General features: G+C 38.3%; 2 protein-coding genes across 2 annotated transcripts in view; both read left to right on the plus strand.

The window, feature by feature from the left end:
- slc16a13 (solute carrier family 16 member 13) overlaps positions 1 to 12,356 on the plus strand; it is a 252,457-nt gene that overhangs the window by 80,713 nt on the left and 159,388 nt on the right. The gene's annotated exons all lie outside the window — the stretch shown is intronic.
- Positions 691 to 12,356, plus strand: part of si:ch73-335l21.1 (insulin receptor substrate 1-B) — a 75,156-nt gene continuing 63,490 nt past the window's right edge. The window contains exon 1 of the mRNA XM_007241996.4: positions 691 to 1,184. Within this exon, the coding sequence (XP_007242058.3) occupies positions 836 to 1,184 (349 nt within the window). The 5' untranslated portion in view covers positions 691 to 835. The remainder of the gene's footprint in view (positions 1,185 to 12,356) is intronic.

Genomic DNA, 12,356 nt, shown 5'->3' on the forward strand with positions numbered 1-12,356 from the left:
TGCACATCATTTGCAAAAACAAAACAAATAAATAAACTGATAAGAAAGAAAAATACAGCAGAAACCTTTGGGTTGGTTGGAGTCCAAAAACATTTGGATAAATGGTACGAAGCTTAAAATACTTTTGGTTAATAGAGCTGTGTCCACAAATAAAGTGGTTGGTCCAAAAGCTCCATCATACACAAACAAAACTGGAGAACAATTGAGAAAAAAGGGTCTGTGCCTGGATTCAGCTGCTGTGTGGGATGGAATCTTTAGTTTCTGAACATTCTGACATTTATTCCCATGGGAAATGTACGCTATTTTAACAACAAAAAATGCACATATAAATAAGTTCTTTGATTGTACAGAATTTGGTGTTTGTAATGACTTCTAATCACTGCTAGTCAGAAAAATGTACCTTTTGGGTTAGACGTTTTAATTATTAAGTATTTACGTATTAAGCTTTTTTTCCCCAGAGCTGTAGTAAAGTAGGTCTCACCGTAGTAATATTTGTAGTATTTCTTGTTTTATTTGTAATTTTCTCGTATTGTGTTGAGGAGGAAGTGCAGCTTGGTCTCGCTCTCTCTCTCTCTCTCTCTCTCTCTCTCTCTCTCTCTCTCTCTCTCTCTCCCTCTCTCTCTCTCTCTCTCTCTCACCCTCCCCCTTCCTCCTCCTCCTCTCTTACTCTGGTTCACACGAGCGACTTTTCTGACGGGAGAGAGAGAGAGAGAGAGAGAGTGTGTGTATGTGTGTGTGTGAGTGAGAGAGAGTGTGTGTGAGAGAGAGCGCGAGCCCTGGGGCTGAGCTGAGCAGAGCTGAGTCTGGTTGCGGCTCGAACTCTGAGCGGAGCAGCATGGAGTCGCAGGGCTGCGAGGCGCCGAGCTGCGAGGACGTGCGCAAGAGCGGCTACCTCCGCAAGCACAAGTCCATGCACCGGCGCTACTTCGTGCTCCGCGCGGCGTCCGAGCGCGGCCCCGCGCGCCTCGAGTACTACGAGAGCGAGAAGAAATTCCGCGGCAAAGCGCCCGTGCCCAAGCGGGCCGTGGCGCTCGAGACGTGCTTCAACATCAACAAGCGCGCGGACGCCAAGAACAAGCACATGATAGTGCTTTACACGCGCGCCGAGAGCTTCGCCGTGGCCGCGGAGAACGAGGCCGACCAGGACGAGTGGTACCAGGCGATGGTGGAGCTCCAGTGCAGAAGTGAGTCCCGTCCCGGATCATATATAGTATATAGCCTAGATGTGTGTGTGCGCGCGCACGTAAACACAACACATCACATGCTACTCACACTTCTTACACACTCACTCACTCTATTACTCTCTCACACACACTGAAAAAGAAGAAGCGTGCACGCTCCGTGCATTGCTCCGTGCATTGTTGTGCACGTGGAGTTAGTTGTTGCACTTGTTAAAAGGCTGCAGCAGCAGAAGCAGCAGCAGAGTCCTACAGTGTGTTAACGTGGCAAGTCGTGACTGCAGCTGTAACTTTTTACAGCTCTCCTCCGCGTGCTCACATGCCATTTTAAACCGACAGGAGATGAGGATAAGTGAGAGAGAGAGGGAGTGAGAGAGTGAGGGGAGGCTGGAGGAGCTGAGCTGCTGCTCTATGACTCTATCCTGCAGTGTTATTGTGGGCAGGCTGAGGGAAAGCATGGCAGGGAAGGCTGCTGGATCAGAGCACTCACTACACTCACTTCAGTCACAATGAGTTGTTCAGTAGTAGTAGCGTACTACTCATTCAGTTCATTCAGTTGTCTGATGCGAAGCGCAGTATTGTTGGATGAGTTTATTTTTAGTATTTTCTCTAAGGATATATATACAGCTCTGGAAAAAAAAATAAGAGACCATCTTATATACGTTTCTTTGAGTTTACCAAATTGAAACTATTGGAATACAAGCCATCAAACCAAGCTGAGCTGCTTGAGTTTTTGCACCAGGAGTGGTACAAAGTTATCCAAAAGCAGTGTGTAAGACTGGTGGAGAAGAACATGCCAAGATGCATGAAAACTGTGATTAAAAACAAGGGTTTTTCCAACAAATATTGATTTTTGAACTCTTAAAACTTTATGAATATGAACTTGTTTTCTTTGCATTATTTGAGGTCTGAAAGCTTTGCATCGTTTTTGTTATTTCAGCCATTTCTAATTTTCTGCAAATAAATGCTTTAGATTACAATATTTTTATTTGGAATTTGGGAGAAATGTTGTCCGTAGTTTATAGAATAAAACAACAACGTTCATTTTACTCAAACATCTACCTATAATTAGCAAAATCAGAGTAACTGATTCAGAAACTGAAGTGGTCTCTTATTTCTTTCCAGAGCTGTATATATATATATATATATATATATATATATATATATATATATATATATATACACATTATGGAATAATCAATGTAATGATTGCAGATGGAAAGTCATACATGATGGCAGCGATCAGTAACTTGAAATAGTAATAACAAAGCAGATTAAAGTAAAAAAAAACCCACCTTATATACAGAGATATAAATAAGATAAAGGACACTGTTGCCGTCAGTGTTATTGTGACCAGGCTGGGAAGGCTGCTGGATCAGAGATTTAGCAGTAGCAGAGTAGAGGTACTACTCAGTAGTAGAGGTGGTACTACTCAGTTCATTCAGCTGCCTGACAAGCATTAAAGCGCAGTGTTGATGAAATGGATAAATTACTTTGTTGAGTATTTTTTAAATGCTTTCTCTAAGGATCTAGTATGTTTGTATATAAATATATATTGGGGGGAAAGTCACTCACTATGGTGGCAATCAGTAAGTTGAAATCACAATAACAAAGCAGATTGAAGTAAAAATGAATAAGATGAGAGAGTTTTGCTGCAGTTTTCAGTGTTATTGTGGCCAGGCTGGGAAGGCTGCAGGATCAGAGCACTACACTCACTACAGTCACTTCTGAGTTGTTCAGTAGAGTACTTCTCAGTTCATTCAGCTGTTTGACATGCAGAGTACAGTAAAGATTAATTTGATGGATTAGTTTTACACTTGAGTATTTTTAAAAAGACTGGGATCAGGGATCTACAGTCACTTTTGAGTTGTTCAGTAGTAGTAAAGGTGGTACTACTCAATTAATTCAGCTGTCTGACATGCATTAAAGAACAGTGTTTATGAATTTGCATATGGCATGCATTATGGTAGCAAATAATAAGTGAAAATGGCAAAAACAAAGCAGGTCAGAATAAAAATCGTACTTATAAACAGATGTATCAATAAGATAAGAGGATTGTGCAACAGTCTTCAGTATTAGTGTGGCCAGTCTGGAAAGCATGTGCTTGTAGTCGCTATAAACCTAAGGCTGCTGGGTCAGCGCACTACAGTCACTTAGTCACTTCTGAGCTGCTCAGTAGTAAAAGTTGTAGTAGATTTACTCATCTCTCTTACATGCATTAAAGTACAGTGTACAGATGAATTTATTGGATTAGATTCTTGATAATTTTTTAAAAGGCTTTCTTTAATGATTTAGTTTGTTGTGAAGACAGAGCAATGTAAATAAGTTAAAATGGTAATACAAATAAACTTAAAAAGCTACTTAAAAAGCTAAGTACACTTATAGATCATTTCTTCCATACAAAAACCTTATTCCTTCAAAATGCAAAGTTTAAACTTTATATAAGAAGTGAAAAACTTTCTCAACTTTCAGTGAAAACCAGATATACATTATGTGAAAACTGCCTTAATTCTTCAATTTAATTCATGTTAATATAGGAGAGTGTTAAAAGAGGCTTCAGGCTTTCTCATGCCTATAGATAAATAGAGAGATAGATAGACAGGCAAATAGAAAAATCACTTTATTGATTCCAGAGGGGAAGCCACGCATTACAGCAGCAAACCGGCAGTGGAAATATCAATACAAAAGAGTGGTTAACTGTCTGTGCAATATAAAAACGATAAAAAGAAGGGTATCTAGACTAAGCAAATGTTACTCTAAAGGTGTTTGCAAATGAATGAAAATATTACATAAACACAATTCTTACCCAAACAAGTAAAGCACATGGAAACGGTTGTGTTGGTGTATCATATTTAATTCATTCACAACCACTTTACACGTTTAAATTATTAACCATTTCTTTCAGTGTACTTTTTACACTACACATTTTTTGCGTGTGCTATATTTCATGGTTGCGTGTTGGGACGGCATTAGTAATGCTTTAGGTTATAAGGTTTGAGGGGTTTTCATTTTAGATTACACTACAAGGATACAGCCTAACAAACCTTAAAACCGTTAAAAAGTTCCTTTGCTGATAAATACAGAATACACAACTGCAGTTTACATTTTCGTTTTTTTGTATTTCTTTTTTTTTATTCAGATTTTTTTTATTGCATTTTTTCCTTTATATCTGAAATCCATTTTTATGCCTCAGTTTAATGATTATGTCAGTGTTCTCTGCATCGTGGAAGCCATATGGTCCTACACTAATGCACTAAGTTACATGTTTAGCAACTGCAATTTTGCAATTGCAATTTCCATTAAAAAATGTATTTATCACATTATTCTCCACCAGTGTTTTCTATATCGCTGAGTTGAGGCAACTCTATGTACCTATCCTCTAGTGCACTAATTTTACATTTCTCCTGCTTTAATAGCCTACAGTAAGTGGAATCTGAATTTTCGCTGTGATGGTAAATAGACATGCTGTGGCTTTTGGAGAACTTCTCCTAACTTCTCCGAAAAGTCATTTTCAAGTAGCTTTGTGGTTCTTTCTTATCCATGCTGCCATGCTGAGGCCATGGCTTATCGCCCAGCTTCACCGGGGCCCGTTCCCTTCACAGTTAACCGTATCTCTAGAGCTTTAAAAGGCTTCAGAAAGGGGAAAACAAAACACGTCCATGTGGAGACCCTGTATCCTCATCTGTGTGAGAAAACAAGACTGGGTAGTTCTGCTGTTTTTCCGTAAGTCAGCCTGGGCTGCTGACTGTGTCAATACTGAGACTGGCTTCTTTCTTGCTGGGCTTTGAGGTTCTCTACTGCTGTTTTCCATTGGACAATACACTGTCTCAGAAGTAATTGCAAGGAGTGGGATTTTTTTATGACCATTAATAATAATGTAACAGCATAATAATGCAAATACGAAAATTTACAAAGCAACACACTTTTGAGAATTAACCAAATGTAAAATGTTTAAATGTGGAAACAAATACAGCTCTGGAAAAAAATAAGAGACCACTTCAGTTTTCAAGTTTTGTTATTTATAGGTATATGTTTGAGTAAAATGAACATTATTGTTTTATTCCATAAACTACAGACAACATTTCTCCCAAATTCCAATAACAAATATTGTCATTTAGAGCATTTATTTGCAGAAAATGAGAATTGGCTGAAATAACAAAAAAGATGCAGAGCTTTTAGAAAGTTTTAAGAGTTCAGAAATTAATATTTGATGGAACAAAGCTGGTCTTTAATCACAGTTTTCATGCATCTTGGCATGTTCTCCTCCACCAGTCTTACACACTGCTTTTGGATAACTTTATGCCACTCCTGGTGCAAAACTTCAAGCAGTTCAGTTTGGTTTGATGGCTTGTGATCCTCCATCTTATTCTTGATTACAAACATCATCCATAAATTGTCTCTTATTTTTTTCCAGAGCTACATAGGTGATACTTGCCCATTAGTGACGGGCTAACATCAACGTCTCTGCTAAAATACATGTAAGTAAACAATAGGCAATATATTGAGTTAATAAATTTAATTATTATGGTCATGTCAATGTATTGTACCAAACGTTAATAACTCAATAATCATGCCTTATTTTATTTCCTTAAAAGAGTAAAAAACACAGTCCAGCAATTTAGAGATCAGACCCCTACACTGTATCACACTGTATTTTAGATAACTGCAGACCTCACAGCTACGGTGTATGTTCTAATGGAACTGGACCTGAAGCTAGCGTAGAGTAAACAGACGGGGAAAGGTCAGTGACCATGACTCTGTGCCATAATCAAGCGATCTGCTGGCCGCCTGTCCCTCTGGCTCAGGAGATGCCACTGATGAAACATGTGACGCTGTCTTTGCGAATGATAGTGGTAGGTCAAGGTGCTATTAGCTGGTGTGTTATTATGTAAGGAAGAGTTAATGAGAGTGTGTGGTCTCTGCTGTGTGTTCTGAGGGCTTCTCTAAGCCCCTCTTTAAGAGAGCTGCACTCTGATACACGGCAATCAAAGCACTTTACTGGATTCAATTGTGCATGACATTAGAGGTGGACAATATGAGGATATTTTATCATATTGTGATACATTTCCTTATTGTACTGATAGTAGGGGTGGGCAATATGGTCCTAAAAATAATATCACGATATTTCATGGTATATTCCCAATAACAGTACTCGATATGATATGGCACATATTAAACTAATACAAGAATTTGATCAGATTTGTAACAGAAGTCAATGATCCAGAATGTCATGATACTAATAATGCACTCAAAATATCTCCATATATGCAGGATGTAAGTAAAATAAATGATACTGAACAGATATAATCTGCCTCTAGTAGATATATAAAGGAAAATGAGAACAGTGTGAATTTTTCTCTTTTCTTTTGCTAAAGCAGCAAAGAAAGTAGTACCCTGATGTAATAATTAGGGGTGGGTGGAATGGCACGATATTTCAGGGTATATTGTTCACAATATTGGAAAAAAATTGCCATATTATTGCAGACGATACGATATGGCACACCCCTAACTGACAGTATGCTTTTGTAAGCATATTGAGAATATAATCAGTGGTAAAATAATGCTGACTCAGCTGAACATTTTATTACAGAGAATGTATTTATTGCTGTTTAATTGGATGATGCACAGCAGAAGTTGATTAAAAATCACTGTACTGTGCATAAACAAGTATATAAACAGTTGTTTTTATTAATCTGCTACTGCTGATGCTTTTTGTCTGTGTCAAAACATGACGATAAATATGGTATATTGTTAAAATATCATTAAAAAACTGTTTCACATATCACCCAACACTAAATGACATAAAACCATGGTTAAAACAGAGTATCATAATTATCACCTTCTCAAGTTTAATTGAAAATCAAAATGCAAAAATGGTGGTAATGATCGTGACCATCAGTTTCTGGCTAGAGTTGTCCATGCAAACAGACAAACGACTCTTAAAGTGATCCTACACACATATTTTGTAGGTTAATGCAGTATTCTTTAGCTTTTATGCTTTTGTGGAACATTACAATATTCATTTTTTACTTTTTGCCATCGGTCATGTCAGGGTTTATACAAAAAAGTTATTTGAATTGTTTCTGATGTCATGCTTTTTGAGGTTTAGTTAAACACAAGGATCTGCAGAGTGAGAGAAAGATACAGATAGAGAAGGAAAAGGAGAAGGCTTGTAAGATGAGGGTGGAGAAAGCAGGAGATCCTGCAGTTGTCAGCCATAAACCATGATCTGCATGGCTCGTAAAACTAACCCAACACTTCACTGATGGGCTGCTCAGACGTTTTGACATCTGTTGTAGGCATCATTTAGGTCTACTTCCACAAAGGCGTTTTTTTTTTTTTTTCAGTCCTCACAGCAACTGCTTCATATGGCGAGGAAGGTCGAAGTCAAGGTGTTTGACTATTCAGCCATTCCTTCATTAATTTGCTCAACTTACAAAAAGAACATACCTTCACTCTCACGCAAATAAAATCTGTTTACAATGTTTTTCATGTTTGCCACTATTTGAATCTGGTCTTTGTTCTTTGCATTGAGTCAAAGTTTATGATCAATAGAACAATACATATATTCAATAACAACAATGAATAAAAATGAAGAATAAACATTAGTTAGTTCCACTAGTTGGGGCAAGCTCCCACTTTTTTTTTTTTATCATACTCGTATCAGACTGCCAGCTCCAAACTAAGGAACAAACTGAACCATGACATTTGTGTACTGCTCCACCCCTGTTCCACCCCTTAATCCTCACTCAACCAAACTCAAAGAAACCCTACAATTCATGGTCAGAATTCCATTGAATGAATTCCTTTATTCATTTATTTGTCTATTCATTTCTGTTCAAATTTGGACCAAGAACACAATCTTCACTCAGCTATAGAGAAAGCAGATTGCTCAAACTCTTCAATTCCAGTTCATCCATTCATTCATTATTTACGTATTCATTCCTTTGTTCAGTTAAGCTTGTTGATCTAATTGCAAGCTTTTAAGAAGTACATGTACCCCACAAATCCAGCTCAACCCCTGTTGCTTAAATTCCAGATATTTCAGTTTGGTTTGAGGGATGAAAAGCAAGATTAGGGTTCTCATTCAGTAACCGAAGTTTATGGTGTAACTGGAGCCTTTGGTATGCACTGTACTGGTACGCGTGAAAGTATTTGCCCCCTCCCCGTGCACCCCGAGAGGCAACATTGAATTATGGGTAGGGGGTGAGGCGATGCACATGGACAAATATTTTCCCATTGACGAGGTTTCTGGAGCCCTGGCTCTTTTTCTCCTGCCCATTACGGCTGAAGCCACAGTTTGAATATGGAGACCGCAGTTAGTCATTGGAGGCTTTTTTAACTGTGGAAAAGTTTGGAAAAGAGAGGAACGTTATGAACCAGCATGTTTGAACAATGCTGAACAATCTAGTTCTGAGACCAGGCGTCGACAGACACGCTCGCCCTGACTGACACACATGGACACACACACACACACACCAAATGCACACATACCAAACACACACATACAGAGAGATAGAGAGAAAGAGAGAGAGAGAGGGAGCAGAAAAGGCCCTGGGAAGCTCACCTGTATAGAAAAAAGAAGGCCTGGTGTAGGACACACACAGCAGAGTAGATATTTCACTGCTTTCTATTTGTTCAGCTGTGAACCAGGAGGAGACATTATGCCAGAGGAACAGCTTTATACACCAAACTCCACACACACACTGAGACGAAACTGACCACATGTTTTAGTCTGCTGGTGTTCCACATGCTTTCCTAAATGCATGAAATCATTTTGATGTGCTCAGGGCGTCGTCATTGTCATAATAAAATACCACAGTCGTACCTTGAGGTCAAGGTAAAAAAAAATTAACTTTAAGTTTAAAAGCAATCTAAAACCTGCTGTATATACAGCTCTGAAAAAAATAAGAGACCACTTAAAATAGATGAGTTTCTTTGATTTTACCAAATTAAAAACCTCTGGAATATAATCAAGAGGAAGATGGATGATCACAAGCCATCAAACCAAGCTGAACTGCTTGAATTTTTGCACCAGGAGTGGCATAAATTTATCCAAAATCAGTGTGAAAGACTGGTGGAGGAGAACATGCCAAGACTGTGATTAATAAACAGGTTTATTCCACCGAATATTGATTTCTTAAAACTTTATAAATATGAGATTGTTTTCTTTGCATTATTTGAGGTCTGAAAGCTTAGCATCTTTTTTTGTTATTTCAGCCATTTCTCATTTTCTGCAAATAAATGCTCTAAATGACAATATTTTTATTTAGAGTCTCAAACATTAACCTGTATATAGCAATAGCAAAACGATTTGGAAACTGAAGTGTTCTCTTAATTTTTTCCAGAGCTGTATATCCTATATACCTTATCATATTAATGACTCATAGTGTCACATTATTTCAAAGATCAAAATAGTTGTTCCATAATCCGCAGTCAAAATGTGATGACTCTTGATTTATGGTCATGTCGCCATGCACCAGCGAGCAGGGATTAATAATATTAACCAATAATATCATGTTTCTCCTCCCACTCCCACCACCCCCACCTACCACCTAGTTACATAAAACACTAAACTAGATCAGAGTCTCTTCCTGACACTGATACTCTCTCTGAAACACATCAGGCTATGGCTGGAAAATGTGCTGTGATTCATGATTCATGATTCATGTTTCATGATTCGTGATTCATGATTCATGACTCTTTTAAAGGGCCCATATCCTTCGTTTTTCCTCTGTTTTTCCTCTATTTTCTTTTCCCCCTGAGGTTCACTTAAAACGTGTGTGGGTTAACCTCTCTCTTTATTCCACAGTAAAATCTAAACAGGCTGTTTTTGTTACCGTGCCTTAGGACATTAAAATAGATCTATCTGGCTTCTGTTCTGAATGGCTGCTCTGTTACGTGCTGATTTTAATAGCAGCTCAGGCTGAAACACTCCTCATAACTTCAGTGTGAATAGCTAAAGCTAAACTGCTGTAGGCTTGAGACTGGGGCCAGGCAGTTCATAAAATTGGTCAAAAATAACATTCTCAAACTGACATTCAGAGACTCTGATTATTTGACATTATCTTGCTCACATGGGTCTTTTTTTTCTGTTATTACTTTTAAAATATTTTTGTGTGTGTTTGTGCACCGTCCCCTTAAAAATATACTACGTTGTGTGCAGTTACCTGACTCCACCCTGCCCAGTCTGTGACAAGGAAGCAACATGGATGTACTTTCTTTTTTTAATTTTATTTAGAGATTTTCTGTGAAAAAAGCAATACATACATAGCATAAGGGTGTATGTAACACATGTACATGCACATATATAATATGCAGCACATTCACACAGTCACAAGCATATATCCATACATAGTCATATATACACAAAAATAATAATAAAAAATATGTGTTGAAGGAATGTACAAACACACATGATAAGTAAACACTTTATCTGCCTTATATTGTACTTGACTGGAGACTATACCAAATTGTTAATAGCCTAGACTAGTGAAACATGTATATTATGATTCTATATAGACTGGAGACTATATATTAATTGGCAAAATTTTCAACATGTACAGTGCCCTCCATAATTATTGGCACCCCTGGTTAAGATGTGTTCTTTAGCTTCTCATAAATTGAGTTTTGTTCAAAATAATATAGGACCACGATGGAAAAAAAGAGTAAAATACAACCTTTAACTCAAGTGAATTTATTCAGTAGGAAAAAAATCCCACATTAAGAAATAATTATTTAACATCAAATCATGTGTGCCACAATTATTAGCACCCCTGATGTTAATACTTTGTACAACCGCCTTTTGCCAACAAAACAGCACCTAATCTTCTCCTCTAATGTTTCACAAGATGGGAGAATACAGAAAGAGGGATCTTTGACCATTCCTCTTTCACATTCTCTCTAAATCATCCAACGACCTGGGTCCTCTCCTCTGCACTCTCCTCTTCAGCTCACCCCACAGGTTTTCAATGGGGTTGAGGTCTGGGGACTGAGATGGCCATGGGAGGAGCTTGATTCTGTGTGCGGTGAACCATTTCTGTGTAGATTTGGCCACGTGTTTAGGGTCATTATCTTGCTGAAAGACCCAGTGACGACCCATCTTCAGCTTTCGGGCAGAAGCCACCAGATTTTGTTTTAAAATGTCCTGGTATTTTAGAGCATTCATGATGCCATGCACCCTAACAAGGTTCCCAGGGCCTTTAGAAGAGAAACAGGCCCACAGCATCACTGATCCCCCGCCGTATTTCACAGTGGGCATGAGGTGCTTTTCTGCATACTCAGCTCTTGTGTTACGCCAGACCCACTTAGAGCATTTGTTGCCAAAAAGCTCTATCTTTGTTTCATCTGACCAAAGCACACGGTCCCAGTTGAAGTCCCAGTACCGCTTAGCAAACTCCAAACGTTTGCGTTTATGATTGTGAGTGAGAAATGGTTTCTTCCGTGCATGCCTCCCAAACAGCTTGTTGGCATGTAGATAGCGCCTGATGGTTGTTTTGGAGACTTTGTGACCCCAAGAAGCTACCATTTGTTGCAATTCTGTAACAGTGAGCTTTGGAGAACTTTTTATTTCTCTTATCATCCTCCTCACTGTGCGTGGTGGCAAAATAAATTTGCGTCCTCGTCCAGGCTTGTTTACCACTGTTCCAGTTGTTTTAAACTTCTTAATAATTCCTCTGACAGTAGATATGGACAGGTGTAGGCGAGTAGCGATTTTCTTGTAGCCATTGCCTGACTTGTGAAGGTCAACACACATCTGCCTCACTTGAATGGTATGTTCCTTTGTCTTTCCCATGTTGAAGATAAATGGCCTCTGTGTCACGTCATATTTATACCCCAGGGAAACAGGAAGTTGTGAATTACTAATTAAATGTTCCTACATACTCTGATCAACTTCGTAAACTACTGTAGAAGTGACAGAAATACTTTTATTAAATTTATTTCCTAAGAATTGTTAGGGGTGCCAATAATTGTGGAACAGGTGATTTTATGAAGAATAATTATTTCTTAGTCAGGGATTTTATTTCCCCCTTAAAATTTACTTGAGTTAAAGGTTGGACTTTACTTTTTTTTCTCATCGTGGTCCTATATTATTTTGAACAAAACTCAATTTATGAGAAGCTAAAGAACACATCTTAACCAGGGGTGCCAATAATTATGGAGGGCACTGTATATGCT

The sequence above is a fragment of the Astyanax mexicanus genome, chromosome 8 (genome assembly GCF_023375975.1).
Source record: "Astyanax mexicanus isolate ESR-SI-001 chromosome 8, AstMex3_surface, whole genome shotgun sequence".
In the NCBI taxonomy this organism is placed as follows: Eukaryota; Metazoa; Chordata; class Actinopteri; order Characiformes; family Acestrorhamphidae; genus Astyanax; species Astyanax mexicanus.